At 43.1% G+C, this 17,532-nt stretch overlaps 1 protein-coding gene across 1 annotated transcript in view; it reads right to left on the reverse strand.

The window, feature by feature from the left end:
* Positions 1–17,532, reverse strand: part of nlgn4xa (neuroligin 4 X-linked a) — a 131,346-nt gene that overhangs the window by 8,283 nt on the left and 105,531 nt on the right. Inside the window, exons 4-5 of the mRNA XM_005747096.2 lie at positions 11,569–11,754; positions 7,103–7,892 (exon numbers count right to left, since the gene is read on the reverse strand). Coding sequence (XP_005747153.1) covers positions 7,103–7,892; positions 11,569–11,754 — 976 coding nt within the window. The remainder of the gene's footprint in view (positions 1–7,102; positions 7,893–11,568; positions 11,755–17,532) is intronic.

Genomic DNA, 17,532 nt, shown 5'->3' on the forward strand with positions numbered 1-17,532 from the left:
GTTGGTGCCAATCTTTAGTCCATCTAAAGGCCTAATTATAATAACAATCAAATATTACTTCAAATGTTTTTGTTTTTTTTATATTTCGTTTTGTTTTGGGGGGCTAAAAGAAACAGTGCGCACATGTAATTAAACTGCGATTAAAAGGGTTAAAACCCCCGAAATATAATTAAAACTTTACATGGATAGTTCAGGGAGAAGCAGTTTTAAAAGACTGGCTAATTTAAAGTGGAAAAAAATATGAATATATAATCTTTTTATAGCATTTTTCGGGCGTGGCAGAAAACGGTCCCCAGGGTGATGAACGTAAGTTTTTTAAAGGATGACGTGATTAACATCGCTCTAGGACTGAACAGAGAGAGACTCAACTTTTGTTCGTCTGCCTGAAAAACATTCACTGTTTCCAAGGGAATGTGCTCGGTCCAGTCAGCAGCAACACATATGTAATGGGCCTGTAATAACTTTTCTCCTTTCCCTACATGTATGTCTGTGAAGATTCTCAGTCATCCAGGTCATCGTGCCACCACCATCTTTGAACAGAGGGCGGGGCTTACGACACCAACTATCCATCTATGATGGCGTTCTGAGATCCTTCCCAGACGCATTAATGCCCACATACATCTTGGGCCATTTGACCGCAGTAAGTCATATGATAGGGTGAGATTAGGTTTCACAGTGAGCTCACCCAAAACTTGCTGATTGTGACCTACACCCGTTTTCACACCTTGGCTTGTGTGATTAGGTAGAGGATCAATAGGGGGTCCATGACCCTCTTGGAGACACTCCCATAGGGCTTAAAATCTGGGACTCTCCACCAATTGCTCTTAGAACTGATGAAGCTTCTCAGATGAAATGTTTTCAAGAAAGACGCTTTTCTTTCCAAGCCCCTTAGACTCCCTACACATACCTGTATCAGTGCACTGGCAAATCAAAAGTTCAAAACTTCTAAAACTTATGCCTGCTATGTGACAAATGGCAGAACTGTACAGCTGATATTCTGAAACTCAGCTGTCACTGCATCATCCAACACATCACATCAGTATGTTTCAGTCATATTGAAACGCTTCATCTTTAAGTGGCAGCCATGAAAGGCAGATAAACTGTTTTTGATGATGTGCCACTTCTTTAAAGAATTATGCTGATGTGTTTTGAACATTCAGCGTGCAGTTAAACCCACATGTACACTTATTATTCAGCTGTTATCTCAAACAACGTGCTTTGTAGTTTCAGTTTTAAAATGGTGATCTTTAGAAAAAACTATTAGCAATAAGAAAAAAGGATCAACGGTAAGTTCACATTACATAGGTCATCGCGGTTAGCTCTATCTTAATCTTAAATGTTGTTTGGGATTATACTTAATTACTTTCATCTCAGGAGAGCAGTTTATTTTTCCTCCTTTTTACTCAAGACTCAAGTTATTTGTAAGATACCATGGTCAGCAGTGGGCTGTGTCTATCTGAATATGAAAGCCTGGGATAGCACAGTGATGCAGTGATTAGCACTCTTACTTCAAGTAGGTCTCTCATCTACCATCTCCACACTGGGGTGCTTTGGAGTGTGCATGCTTTCACTTACTATGTGTTTATACACCTCTGCATTTAAACATTATTATTCATCTTTGGCTCTCTTCCACATTGTGTCTTTGTCCACATTTGTGTCTTTTGTCTTGGCTCCCACACCTCGCCCATAGCCATTCGCAGCAGATGGCCCTGCCCCTACCTGAACCTGGTTCTGCTGCAGGTTTCTTCCTGTTACAAGGTAACAGGTGGCTGTAGCTCAGGAGGTAGAGCAGGTCATCTACTGATCCAAAGGTTGGTGGTTCAATCTTTGGCTCCTCCAGTCTGCATGGCAAGTATCCTTTGGCAATATACTAATCCCTCTGGAATGGATGCATCTCCAATGCATCCATTCCAGAGTGTGAATGTACTTAGAAAGCACTATGTATAGAGAAAGTGCTTGTGAGAATGGGTGTGAATGTGGCATGTTGTCTAGCTTTGAGTACTCCGAGAGAGTAGAAAAGCACTATATACGAACCAGTCCAACTCCACCTGGGTGTCTATTGTCTTGTGTAGTCTGGAAGAGGATTGGATGATGTGGTTGGTGCAGTTTTCTCTGCGGTGGAGTTGGGTGGGCTGTCCCGGACTCTGTGGAGGGGGTGGTGCTGCTGCTGCGGGCCCCAGTCCGGATGGGCCTGGGCCCCCTTGCCCTAGTGGGTTCCGGAGTGTGGGGGTGCCTACTGGGGTCAGTGGGGGAGCTGGCCCCAGGGAGGGGCCTCTTGCCCCTCCCTCTCGTCCCTCCCCATCCTCAGCTGCCTCCCTATTCCCACTCCTCCACACCCACCCACACACGCAGGGCTTGGGGTGCAGGTGTGTCACCAGGGTGCAGGGGAGGCACTCCCCCTCTGTCCCCTTCTGGCCGCCTGTGCCTCAATTTTATTCTGCAACCTAGACATCCACATTACTCGTATTCTCACAAAACACATACATATAGGAGCTTGGGGGTGGGCATGTCATACGGCGTCCAGAGGATGTTCTGTGTATTCAAACCCACCTCTGGCGCTGGTGCCCTACCCTCAACTTTAAATGCATTTAGACACTGAGGGTTTTTCTGGAGGAGCCGTGCTGCTCTCTGAGAGGAAGCTAGTACCATGTTCTCCTGAGTTTTAAATGCACTTTAGAACAGCACACAGCAACACTACATATGAGCAGGCGTAGGGAGTTTTGGGGTCTTCACTCACCCCGGTTGTGTTAGCCGTCAGGGCTGGGGGGCAGGGAGGAGGTGCTGGCCGTCGGATTGGGGTCTGGGATGCGGAGCCTCCCTGCTACTGCAGATAAGGAGGCGGTCTGCTTTCCTCCACCCCAGAGAAAAGGGTTACATGTCCTGGGTCTGGGTACGGTTTTCCCTTCTGGGGGCGGGGGTACCTGGACCTGGGATATAGAGTATGTTTGGGGAGTGCGACTGTCTGTGCAGTGTCTATTTGTGTCTGTCTACACGTTGGGTGAGTGCTGAGTATTTGTTTGTGTATATGGGGGTGGGAATGCATGTTTGTGTCCGCGTGTGCCTGTTCGTCTGTGTCTATATGTCAGCTTGGGTCTTAGACTCCACCTCTCTGAGGTATGGAGGCCTATCTCCCCTCACCACACTCCCTGCCGGTGGCTGATGCCCTAAGACGTTGGTGTGTCGGTGGTTCTTGGTGTCTGGGGCTGGGCGCTCATGTATGTACCGGCTCACTCCTGGTGGCCGATTGGCGGGGCGTGGCGCCTGTGGCCCAGCTGGGCCCCTTCTGTAGGGTGGGATCCCTCAGGCCTCTGGGCCCGGTCCTCTCTAGTACAGCTGGTTGCCGGCAGAGCCCGCGGACACGTCACTGCAACCCCTCTGGCCTCTGCTCCGTGGCTGCTTGGTGACCTCTCGTTTGGGGCTCTCCTCAGCTCTTCCCAGGAGGGTGGCACAGTTCCCCCCCTGGTGGTCCTCCTTGGGTCCTCGTATTCTGGGGCCTCTGGATGTCTGGGGCCTGGATCTCCTCCATACCTGCTTCATTCCCTGGGGGACGGGGCTATGGCTCCCCACTCCCTAGCAGATCGTTACATGGAGAAACCTTTGGAATACAAGCATGCTGATCCACACAGGTGTGCACACAGGTGTACACACGGGTATTCACAGACGCGGACTACAGCTTTCTTGGCTGCTGCCTCAAAGCACATTGTGCGCTGTCGATCTTGCGTGCTGCACAATAACATGTAATATTTAGTATCTACTGTTATCTACTGTTAGCTAGTTTATTGTAATGGTGCTGTTTTTTTATTATGTTGCTCTTTTGTTTGTTTTCTCTTCTGGGTTTTTTTCTCCATACAGGTGTTTTGTTTGTTTTTCTTTCTTTCTTCCCCCCCTTCTCACCGTCTCTTCTCCCCTCTGTTTTATTTTCTCTCCCTCTCTTTCTTTCATTCTTTCTCCCTGTCCTATCCCCCAGTCATGTTTGTCCCTTGGCATCTTTCTTGGCCTTCAGACAACAATTCTGATGGCTAAAGATCCAAACGGGACAGGCAAAAAAACCAAACTCTATAACTGTAGGGTCTTTATCCTATTATATCAAGCACATTGTTGTGATTTGGTGCTACATAAATAAAATTGAACTGGAGTGAATTCAATGTTCTTCCAGTGTCTGCGTGAGTGCTCTTCAGGTACTTTGCTTCATCTCACAATCCAAAGTCATGCAGTTAATGGGATTGTGTTAACTGGTTTTTCTAAATTGCCAATGGCTGTGCATGTGAGTGTGGATGTTGTGTGTCACTCTGTGTTAGCCCTACAACAGAGTGGCGACTTGTGATAGGCTGAAAGCCGACAGCTCGCTGATCCTGATTTGTCGGCGGGTCTGCGCTTTGTGTTTACGCCTGTTTTTGCACCGATTCTAAAGCTGTTAGTTTGATCTCTCTCCAAACAATATTGACCGAACCAGCAGCAAAAGAAGATCCAACCCTTCACATAAACATCGTCATGAATTCACTCTAACTTTCACTGTTTTGCTTCGACCACGATGCACAGCTCCCTCTCTCTCTCTCTGTACTTCAAGAACAGTTTCCCTTTCTTCATTATTCGCTTGCTTGTTACGCACAAGTCTACTGTTGTTTACAGGCTGTCGGCCGCTGGTTTTTTTTTTCTGTTTACATACTTCTGAAAAGAAAACCTAATTTCTGCCGTTCAATACTGAACAAATTTAAACTTTTTAAAATTATACAAAATGTAAAACGCTCAGCCGTGTCTCTAATAAAACCGCTGTAACGTCAGAGGTAACGTTCATAAGTTAATTAATGGTTTTCTTTCGTTTTTGATGTACTGCAGAATATTTTTATAAAATCCAGGCCAGGAAAATCACCTTCATGTTTTTCTGTGTTCTATCTTCAGCTACTTTGACACAAAGGCCTCTGCTTTGATAAAGCCTTGCGTGTGTCAGCTTCCCTTTTATAGATACAAAAATATGTAAATTTACTGATCTGAATTATAATATTTCTGACTGTAAAAATTTCCCAGATTCAAATCGAATCGAATTTAATAGAATCGTGGATCGAATCGATTCTAGAAATCAGTGACGATACCCAGCCCTAGTTAACATGCACATATGGTATCATGCTCAACTTGTCCAATTCTCTGTAGTGATATGAGGAAAAGTAAAAAAAAAGAAACATCACTCTGCCATGATTCATGACAGTGCTTTATTCTGTGCCCATTAAAAAAGCAGCAAGAGAAAAGAGTCTTCCAAAATGTCTGCAAGTCTGCCAGAATGAACACTGCAGATTATGAAGCTGATCATGACTTTATTTATTCGCCTTAAAGTGAATTTTCAGTATGAGTGGGCTGCAAACACGCTGATACCTAATCTCAAGGTGTGTGTGTGAAGCAAAAGCGTGATCCAAATATAAACAGCAAGAAAATGCTTTCATCAAACCCAGCACTGCTGCAGCAGCTGGGCGGATTTGACTTGTTTTATTAACCTCCACTTGATCTTTTTGACTCACATGTTAATCATTCAAACTCTAGGTTAGCAAGAGTTTATGTTCTGTCTATCCTTAGAATATTAAGTATTTATACACAGTATGTATTATAGGTTACCTGACGTGTATGCATGCCACCATACTGTCCTTTATTGTGTCACAAACATACAATAAATGCATCTCATTAGGGGTTGGAGGTCATTTTGCTGCACTAGATTGGATCCACCTATATTTCTTTCAATTAAATCATGACAGTCTTATTTTAAGTGATCACCTTTACCCTATGATCAAACATTTCTGTCCTTATAGGGGGTGGCTCAATCGTGGCTCAAGAGTTGGGAGTTCGCCTTGTAATCGGAAGGTTGCCGGTTCGAGCCCCGGCTTGGACAGTCTCGGTCGTTGTGTCCTTGGGCAAGACACTTCACCTGTTGCCTACTGGTGGCGCCAGTGTCCGGCAGCCTCGCCTCTGTCAGTGCGCCCCAGGGTGGCTGTGGCTACAATGTAGCTGCCATCACCAGTGTGTGAATGTGTGTGTGAATGGGTGGATGACTGGATGTGTAAAGCACTTTGGGGTCCTTAGGGACTAGAAAAGCGCTATACAAATACAGGCCATTAACCATTTTATAGGAGGAGTCATCCATTGCCCATTAGGGCTCACGGAGGTGTTTGCAAGTAATAAAAATGATTTGAATCACACGTTATGTCTTCACAGTCACAGGATCTGATGGTGATTCATGGCTACAGTGAAAATTTTAACTGAAAATAAAAATAAAAAAAACTACAGAAGTAATTAAATGACTATTTGAATCCACTACAGTCATGAAAACACGTGGAGCTGGTTTCTTGAGAAACAAAAAACACTTTACGATGCTTTTTGCCACTTCACTCACAGTACAATTAAACCAGTTATGAGAATAAGAGGGTAGCGAAATGGGAATATGAATTTGGTTTCTTCCATATAGTGCTTTAAAGAAAGTACATTTCAAATAAATCTGATCCCAAAAGAATTGCAGATTAGCTTGGGTAAAAGACCGAAAGTTGAGGCACACAACGATGTGTGCTGCTGGTAAAGTTTCTGGGCTGCCTTTACTCGTAACAGCCATCCCTCAAGATTCTTTCCATTTATTGGAGATTATGTTTCGGAATTTCAGGAGCAGGACCACGCCTCCAAACACGCTTCCGGCTGTCATCTACAGAGGTTCCCCCAGTTCTGCAAGCTGATCATTCTCGTTTACGTGCCCCACCCTCCCTCCTTGGTCTCCATTTTTTAACTTCTTCACTTCTATTTAGTGCACGGGGATCTGCCGGCCCCGGGAGCCGTCGCCAGTCCCCTTCGAGGCCTTCCCAAAACAGCAGCTCAATTCATGTCAAAACATCACCTTTACCTGCTAAAACGCTGTCAAACCTAAAATGAGGACGTGGGCCCAGCTAGTGAAAAGCAATGCAATATCAGGGACTATAACATCTAATCCTTTTACTGAATCTGATGTTTTTGCCTTCTTTAATTATTTGTCTGTTTGTCTTGTGTTATTTTACACGTATTCAGAAGAGCTTGATACTACTGATTCTATAGAGGCATTAAATAGAAAGAGCAGTGAAGGAAAAGAAGCACTTACCCTGTTTTAGCAAAGTTCGTCCAGTAGGTCATGACAACAGCACTTAACATCACGTCATTCTTGGAGAAATTGCAGTTGAAGAGATCCGTTGGGCCGATCATGGGGATTCCAAATACGTATGGGACTTCATCTCCATGAGCTGAGTCAGCCCAGCTGGGCTTCATGTCACTCTGACAGTGGTGATAGAAAGCATAGAAATATGTGGGCGAACCATACTGAGCATGGAGGTCAGCTGTGGCCACAGCTGGTGCCACCCACTGATGGTCAGTAAACAGAGCCACCAGGGTTTTGCGGCGAGTTTCTGGGTTCTCCTTGTCAGCCCAGTCAGTGTACATGAATTTGATGGTTTCACGGAGAGTGTCTTTGCCCTCAGGGTAGCCATACAGATGGTCAACAAAGTCAGAAACAGCAAAGTCAAAATCATTGGCAGACACGCCATCCTCACTGTCCACAATGCCATCAACAAATTTGAACCCCTCACCCTGATTGACCCCCAGCATAATGTCATAGTTCAGGAACTCCCCTTGCTCCATGAGAATCTGGGGGTCATCGGGGATCACATCACCATCGATCACTGGCCCGAAGGCAATGTGGTACTTAGCGGGTGTGATGTACTGCTCAATTAGTTCCTTGTAGTTCTTCTTCTGCAGACACTCCACCAGGTCAATGGTGTCCAGCATGTTGCAGCCCACCTTCTCAGCCAGGGCTCTTGTATATTTGGCAGGCTGGTAGTTGACTGCCCAGCTGGACAGAGCAGTGCCGCTCTGGATGATGGCTTTCTGGAACAGATCTGAGATTGGAATTCGTGTTAGTAATATACACACTTCACTGTATTCATGCTTTATGGTTTAAATTGGTATTGCAAAATCGGCAGTACTTTTCTCTTTCAAAACAGATTTTAATGGCACTCCAATCTATTTAACTGTTTGTCTGGTTACAGTGATTACTGAGTACATGCCCTTTTACCATTTAATTGAATTCAGAATCGCTGAAAAATTCTGTGAAAGTTATTTTCAGATTCATTGTCACACATTGTTAAAAACTGGTGCAGCAGTTTATTGAACATGGAAATACAACATATGAAACAAAAACTGAGTTTTCAAGTTCAAACAAGCTAGAAAGTCAGTATTTGGTATGACCACCTTTAACAAAGCCTCAACTCTCTTAGGCAACCTTTCACCTTGATAAAGCAAATGTTTTGCCATTTGTTTGTTAACACTATACCAAGCAAGACAAGCACAGTTATGATCTGGGAGAACTAATTCTCAAGCAATTTGATGTACATTATTCTATTGTAAGACTATAGTAATTAACCCTCTACGGCTCCTCTTCTTTCTTGGGTTTTGCTGCTTGAGGTATTCACTAAGCAAATGACGAGTTTTGGTCATCTTCCTGATGTACTCATGGGTCTTTGTTGTTTTATCCTGACACTCACTAGTCCTTGGCCACCTTCCGCTCAGCTTACGGTCTCAGGGTGCAGGACTTATGATCCCAGCAGGGTGTAAGCATTGATTGCCCAGATCTTGTTATTCCCATTCAGCTCACTCCTCAGGACTTGTTTACTCTCTGAAGGAATTAAGTGTTTACGGCTTTCCTAGTGGGCTCTTCATCATTCCCATTTGCCTGTGGGATTCCAAGGTACTTGTAGCTGTTTTCAATATCTCCAATGTTGCCTTCTGGTAGTGCAATCCCCTCAGTTCTGACTACCTTCCCTCTTTGTCTGAATGACGTTCCAATGTCTTTGCTGGAGTTCCGAGTCATGTGGATCAGTGAACTGATGTCTTGTTCACTCCTGGCATACAGCTTGTAGCATGCCAGTAGTATGTAATATCTGTAGCCAGTCTTATTAACGATCTGGCTGAGAGTGTTCAGGCCTATGCAGAACAGCCGTGGGGACAGGTTAATACTTGGGAAATCCCACACTTAATGGCGTTTGCTACATACCCATAAAATTCCTGACATATGCGATTTGGATCTTGTTGAATTTGTACTGTTTTAGGCATTTCTTGATCCATGTCTGATGCAGTGTTGCAGCTTTTCTTATAGTCAATACAGGCGGTGCACAGGTCGGTTAGTCTGGTCTTACAGACTCGAGAGACTGCTCTACCTACATGGAGTTGGTGTTTTGCCCCTCTGGTGTTTCTGCCAGTTCCTTTCTGGGCCCTGCTGATGTATTGAGCCTGTTCATCTTAGCTGCTGTGATGCCTTTCAGGAGCATCCATGTTAAGCTGAGGCGGGGTAATGGCTGGTAGTTGGATGGGACCAGTCTGGGGATCCTTGAGGATCAGGACTGTCCGGCCTTCAGCTAGCCATTATGGAGGCATCTCCTCCATTAGTAGCTGATTCATTTGTGCTGCCAGATCTGCTCATGTATTAGTTTCTTTTCGGTTAGCCAGTCCTCCAACACTTCAACACTTACAGAAAACATTTCTATCCATCTACCCTACATGTAAAAAATAAAAATAACAACATGTACTAAGTGGGTACAAAGTGTGATAAAATGTGTTGTCAAAGAGGTCATGACTACACATTAGTACATGATGATGTGATGTGGGTAAGACTTCTCAAATAACACTGGGCATGCAGACCAGTATAACAGAATTCTAAGAAGCCATGTCTCCATTATTTCCAGCACACATTTCATAGCAAATAATAGAATAATTCATAATATTTAATTTACGTCTTTCTGTCTCTAACGAATGAATGAATGATAAACTGGCATATAGAAGATATTTGCTGTTACTATACTTCAGGCTGGTTCCACATTATGGAACATTGTTAGCATGACTTCTCGAGCTGCCAGTCAGTAAGTGGGCCACAGTGCGGTAGGAACACTGAAGCCATGGGTTCTATTTATATTCATGCAAACACAGTGGTGACTCAGCCGGGCTCAGTTAAAAGTATGTTATTCGGACAGAGCAGATGTTTCCCATAAAGCCTGGTTAGTCGTGTACAAGCTTTCACCACTGTCACTGTTAGTTAGATGTTCACTCTAAAACTATACACACTGAAAGAGTGAGAGTGTTATCAGCTTCTGTTGTGCTGCTAATGCAAATGTTGAAGCTACATAAATCTTTATGGCAGCTTTACAACAGAGATCCAACTGAGGCAACAAGTGACAATACCTTCCTTTGTGAAGTCTGATGAAATGAAGGTTGCCTACAAGGGTGTATGGGCACCATGACTGCTGCAGCAATTGAACACAAGGGATTTTATATGTGTCTATCAAGCCATTCATGTTTCTTCAAGTACAAGATAAGGAAAATGAAACGCCAAAATAGCCATGACATAAGGAAATAAAAAATCTTCCCTCGCATATTTGGTAAAGCGACCAAGAGACTTTTACCAGCAAGATAAAAATATACATTTTGTGCAGAGTTTTGTTTTTCACAAAGTTTTCATATCACAAAGAGAGGACAGCTGAAGGGGAACTGCGAGAACATTTTCCAAATCTTCCAAATCCTGTTTTTTGCTTGTTTGTTTGTTTTTACTAGAAGAATTATCTTTTGTGTTTTTTAATTAAAATTTTCCATATTATTGTCTGTAAACAAAGATGTAAATACAGTCTTTTTCTCATTCATACCTCATGCTCCAGTGTAAATGACTACAGACTGCATTTCAGTATCAAATATGATAAACATCCCAAAGAACGTGCATGTTTGTCATACGTATGAAGTGTTCTCTGTATTAGAAATAATCTAAGAGACAAAGAGCAAACACTCCATTTTCATACAGGAATATTTTTTGTTTGAAAAAGCTACAAAGTACACACTGTGAACAGGCGGGGCGATGGATATACAAACTGAAGCGCTTCCTCCAGCTGAGCAGAGCTTAGGTTTATATTGAGGTTATGTTCTCTTTTCTGTGGTTTTGTTTCTTTGTTTACAAAAATTGCCCATCGACCTCTAGTTGCTGTGCACAATTCAGTCAATTAAGTGTTTGATTTGCTAGAACTGAATATGAACGAATCCAGTCTATGTTTGAGAAAAATCTGATTACCTAGGTATACATATATCCACTCAAGGACAAATAAATACTTCAAAATAGTGTTGCCATTGTTAACTATTGCACATGCCCCTTGCCACAGATGTATGTAAATGCAAAGCAAGAGGAAACAGATGCAGGAGCTACTTGTTTGCATCCTTAATATCAAGGGTAAGTGAGGGATAGGTCTAAATAACTGCATGAATCTATTTAATACTGTAGGAGTTAATTTTAATTTTAACTAAACAAGAGAAAACAGATGTCTTTTTGCTACATTGTTTCCTCTACTATGAAATGTGTTATCATTTCAGGTCTGCTTTAAAAAAAACTTCCACGCTTCATGATTCACTGTGGGTTTGTTTTTGATGTGAAATCCACACTATATCAAAATAACAGCAGGAATTATAAACTGATGACAAGACCCCTGCTTTTGACCATATATTACTGTGGTTGTGCCTTGATCCGTGAAAAAGAACATGTACCTTCTGAGTAATGTGAGAGGGTTAGCAGGCTGACACACGATGCTCCTGCACCAGAGCCAAAAATGGTCACTCGCTTTGGGTCTCCTTTGAAGGCCTGGATGTTTTCTTTGATCCACCTGAGAGCCTGAATTTGATCCAGCAGTCCATAGTTGCCCTTGGCTGCCTGGTCTCCTGTGCTTAGAAACCCTGTATTGGTGAAAACACACAAGAGAAAAGAGATCTATTCTTTACTTCCAAAAGGCACTGATTTAATGGGAGTATTCAAATTACAAGTAATTTTTTAATCTCTGAAATGCCTAGTACACTTTTTTTAATCTGGAGGCAAGTTAAACTGGTGAAATAGTGTTATATTTCTCATCTGAATCAATGTGACCTTGAGTATATTATGAAAACAGAAGATTGTGCTTCTCTGTATAATTATTTCAAAGCTGCACTTAGCTTCTTTTTAAAATCTTCTGAAACCATCTAGAGGTACTAGTGTGTACAATGCTGTAACATATAGCTTAAACACACTTGAAGAAGTACCTACTATTGTCAGGGTCCTGGGACTGGGCGACCCAGGATCCCTGGGCAGTCATGGACCTGTGTATTATTATCATGTATTTTTGGTGTCATTTCCCCTTCTCTGTGCGTGTACATATGTGTGTTTCTCTGTGCTGTGTTAGTCTTTGTCCCACTCATATGTTTAGGCGAGGTATGGGTGTGTATGTCTGCGGGTGTGCCTGGAGGATGGAGCTCGGCCACCTGAAGGCCTGAGGGGTGTGGCCCTGCGGAGGGACTGGCCACACCCGAAGCCACACACCTGCTGCTGATCAGGCCTCGTCGGGGGAGCTACTTAAGAGAGTCTTGGAGCTCCCACCGACGCGGGATCATTGCATGAGACTCCACGTTAGTCGTCCTGTTATTGAGTTAGTGTGTGCGCGCGCATGCCCGCAGTTGTATGTGTCCTGACGGCTGCGTCTTTTGTTTCCCGCAGGAGCAGCGTGGAAGACACGAGAGCAGCGAGCACCGGGGGGTGCTGACACGGGAGCGGAGAGAGCACAGAAACACGGACTATTCACGGGGAGACACGACACGGGAGTCTGGGAGAACACGGGGATTTATTGTTACGTTGTTTCACTTTGTAAATAAACACTGTCTATACATAGAGCACCGCGCCTGGGTCCTCCTTCCCCACTCCTGTGGTATGGCACGGTATGGCATGTGCCATGCCATACCGTGACAACTATCTATTAAACTTAAAATACTACCTATCATCCTCGTTTCTACAAGCACAAAGCAAAAGAACCAACCAAAAGCCCACAAATTTCCTTTAAATGTGCCTCTAAACTGTTATGCACAGAGTGTATGTGCACGCAACTGTCTGGTAAATGCTACCTCCTTCTGGTGACTTTTTAAAAAATAGGAATCTTATACATTAAAGTTTCAAAGGGAACGTGTGCTAAATTCCAGCTCTGTGTTATTATTTTCAGTCTGTGTTGTTTCCTGTTTTATTTTGAAGGTCATTGTCTGATGTTATGTATCTGGTTTTGCTTCCCCTGTTTCGTTAGGCCTGATCTGCACACAGCCGTCACATAACAGTGAGGTGATTTGAGCTATGCGACAGACACAATAACAAATCTCCTGCTGGAAACAGTGATTAGAAGATGGGGGCACTGGTGATAAGTGGATGGACATGGTCAACAACGATATTGAGGTAGGTTGTTGTGTTTTGACAACCCTGCTGGTTCTAAAGTGTGTCAAGAAAATATCCCTGTTGCACCAGCCTAGGGGGAGCCGGAGTGCAACACAAGGAAAACAAGAAAAAGAAAGCAAAGAAGTAAAACACACAGCCACTATTTGTTTTATTAATTCAACAGGTAGCGAGCATCAGGGTGGGCATGGACAAAACAACAAACAAAACACACTAGAAATGAAACAGAACTAACTTCCCTACAATGAGAAAACCCTAAAAGAAAATACAAGCCTCTTACCTGTCTCCCTAACCGAAACACGAGAAAAAGGTTCTAAAAAGAAGCGGCTTCCCGCCCCTACAGCTACCATGTCCAGATAGAGGTCTTTCTAAACTATTTCCACTGCAGCCTAGCTCTTCTCATCTCAGGAAACTCAGTCACACAGAACACAGGGCCGAACGCACGGCTCGCTACAAACAGGAAGTAGGAGAGGCTGCCGGCCCAGTCAGGTCCCAATTTGTACCCGGCCTCATTCCATCTTCCACCACTGGTCGGCCTCCACCTGGAAACTTACATAACGCAAACATCACAGAGTGCAGAGGTTTTTTTCTTCGTTCAATGCATCATTAAGTCCTTGCAAAAATGACACAAAGACAAAAAAATCACTGGAGAGCGTCTTTGTAAATGGAGAGAAAGCCAAAGATGTGACACCAGAAGAATCGGAGAGCGCCAACAAAAAGAAAGCTGCATTTAAAAGAAAATTTCAGGGCTCATTATATTTGCATTACATCACCCAAACACACACACAGACAGTTTGTCCGACGTGAAACTGGTCCATGATAAAAAAGGGTTGGGGACCGCTGCCTTAAATCACCTTTTTTCCCACTGCCATGTCATTGTACCTCGTAAACAGGTATAAATCAATCAAATGGCCAGTGATACAGCACAATAGATGTCATGGAATGACTTTATGTGATGACCAAATTGATTTGAAGAACCACAAACATGCCTTGGCATGGAAATGTGCCATTTCTTACTCCAAATTTCAATTTTATTCAATTCATTATCATTCTAGCATTAAAGTATTATCTGAATAATATCTGAATTCATCTCTATTAATATGCAGAATGATAAAAAAATAATTGTTATCGTTTACAAGCCACTCACTGTCAAGTACTGAAAGTGCTTTGAATTTGATTTTGCCCATGCCTACACAAACGGTTGGCCAGCAGACATCCATTTCAGTCAAGTGCCAGACCGAGCAGCTTGGCAGAAGCTTCCACATCCAGAACTTGTTGACAAATTAGCAAATGTGCCTAAACCCATTAAGAGGGTTTCTAAATGCTGACACTGGGGGAACTGGTGGAGCCTTCTTGCCAGGCCTGGGAGCTCGGCAGCCAAGCCGGGCAGCAACAGCCGGGCAGCAACAGCCAGTCCCTGTGAGTTAACCAAGAGTGAGGCAGGGTAAATGACAAATGGGATGAGGGCGGCTGGGTAAGAAAGGGGAAAGAAAGACAAGAGGTAGCCTTTGGCTTTTTCATCGAGAGCCGATCCTGTTTGTCATGGTGAAGTGGAAAGGATGAGAGAGATGGGATGGAGGGCAGGGTAAGGGGAGATTACAAGGCCTCTGGCAGCCTCGTACACCCTGTAGGATGACCACGGGTCCTGGCACTGCTCCCCTTCCTTTTTCCCTTCTCCCTTCAGTCTTTCATTCCTGTTCTTTTCCCCGTTTCTCTCTCCCCTCACATATCTCACCACAAAGAAGCCAAAGAGAGAGGCACGCCTATCAGGCAGTCTTCAGGATGTGTGAAGATTAGTCAGTGCTTCATTTCAAAGCACTATGTCCTCAAAATAGACTGCATGCATAACTAAGCCTACAGCCTAGAGATGCAGCATTGACAACATTTTAGAAGCACAGGCTTAAAGAAAAAAATAAATCTACATGTCAATTTGAAACATCGTTTAGACAAAACTTTTTGGGGTAAATTAGCACTTTACATGTAGCACTGCATAACGTAGAGTTAAACAAGCTGGTGTTTCATTTTAATGATGACGCTAATTTCAAATAGACAAAAGGGACTCAAAGTTTGTTTGTTTTTTAAAGAAAAATATCAAAAGCTGAAAAATGTGGTTCATTAACACATTTGCCTTGTATCTGAGTCTCACCCAGTCCTCATTAGTAGTCCTACAATTCATCAGTCTCACCTGTTAAAGGTAGTTCCCCTACTGATTGTGGCACTTGTCATTTCTGGAATGATTTTAGTAGCCTGGACAGCAGGCGCCAAGGAAAGATTCATTTAGTGCTACTAGGTAATGGACGGGTTTTTGTACAGTGCTCTTCTGAGCACCCATAGTGCTTTACACAACCCTAACTTTATTCTATGCTCTACGTAAGTGCTTCCATCCCACAGACATTCAGACAACATGGGGTTAGTATCTTGGCCAAAGATATTTGGCATGCAGACTGGAGCAGACAAGGATCGACTGGTAGGCTCTACCACCTGAACTACAGCCACCAGGGGAAACCTGTAAGAGCTATTTGCACGAATAAAGAATAATCCTCAGACTTTTACCTTTACTGCTCCATAAAAGGTTAAAAGTGAATGTCCACAATTTAGAATTTTATTCAAGCAATATAGCAGGAGCAAAGCAAATGAAGTAGTAGGAATCCTAAACCAAAAATCAAATAACTTCAACTGTACCTAACTAACCTGCTCTGAGCCAATCTGATTTTGTTCTTATTTTGGTGGAGAGAGGTTTATCCCCTTGTTCTGAGTTGATGATAATCAGTCAACAGGAAAGGAGAATCCCCTGGGCATTCAGTGGAAGTATGACGTGAATCAAAATCCTCTTCTGAGCTGCTCGTCTCGCAGAAGACAAAAGGGAAGAACCCTGAGTCTCTGTCATACTTTTTATGACCAGTGCCTGCAGTGCTTGGAAAAAGAATTAACATAAATTCCTGATTTTGAAATGTGTTTTATTTTGATGCCAAAGGGAAATAGGATCAGAACAACATGACATGAACATTTTTGGTATTTTGTTAGTAAAATAAGTCCATAATTTATTCTGGTGAGGAGTCATTTTGGAAACTAAGTTGCTAATTGACATTATCAATATTGGTGTAGGGAAACCAAGGTCTTGGAGCAAGTTACACTAATGCACGCTAATGCAAACTTACTTCATCCACATAGAAAATCTGAGGTGAGATAAAAAATGGATTTTTACTAGAAAATAGCATCAGATGACATACAGAGTGAGTGACACATATGAAAGTGAAACTGGCACTGCAGCTCTGTGGACAGACGGTGACCCGGCAGAATGCCAAGTGCTGAAGCTTTGGGCACAGACTGTTCACAGGCCACAGAGCGTATGAGTCACTGTGTTTAATTTAATAACATTCACTTACACTCATACTGGAAATGACAAGTATTTCTTTATCTCATTGAAACTTAAATGTATAAGTTACATTTAAGTTAAAAAACAAACTAGAATTACCAACAGGATGTGAATAAACAGCCACAATCTCAGACATATGTCAGACATAATATATGTTGCAACAAACATGTCAATATGTAAAGCCATTAGCAACATTGCAAATCTTACCTCATTTAAACTTCACCAGTTGATGTATCATGACATATAGCACAGCTGTCTAACACCAGGACCAAAGAAAATAATAGCTTGTTTCTATTAAAACTCTCTGACGACTCTTTCCAACCCATATTTCCTGATGAAGCCTTTTATGAAATGCAATGGAGAGTTTTTGGTTACACGTGACCATAGAGGGCATTTTAAGCTGTATTTGAAAAGAGAGTGCCTTCCAAAGATCACCTCAAACAAGGATAATGTGAATCTAAGAACCGCTCTTTCTTAAAACCTGTTGAGGACCATACCTGAGGTTGGTATATAGATGCATACGTAAAAAAATGAATTAATAATCTATATAAAACAAGCAAATGATCTGCACAGGTGTCACCTTTTGTCTTTGGTAGTACAAAGAACAACAATAAATGTGAGCGTCGTGCTGTGACCATTATCACAGCAGACAGCGGCTGCATGAACAGCTGGTTAACATGCAGCCGCTATCATATTTCCAACACCCGGCTAAGAAGCACCTGAAATCCTGTTTAATTTCACCTCCTGACATTTTTCATCATCACAGTTTTCATGACAGTTGAGACAAGAAGCTATAAAGGTGACTGAGTACTGCATCCATGCCCCCCCCACCCACACACACACACACACACACACACACACACACACACACACACACACACACACACACACACAC

The sequence above is a fragment of the Pundamilia nyererei genome, unplaced genomic scaffold (genome assembly GCF_000239375.1).
Source record: "Pundamilia nyererei isolate P.nyererei 1_Seehausen unplaced genomic scaffold, PunNye1.0 scaffold00188, whole genome shotgun sequence".
Classification (NCBI taxonomy): Eukaryota; Metazoa; Chordata; class Actinopteri; order Cichliformes; family Cichlidae; genus Pundamilia; species Pundamilia nyererei.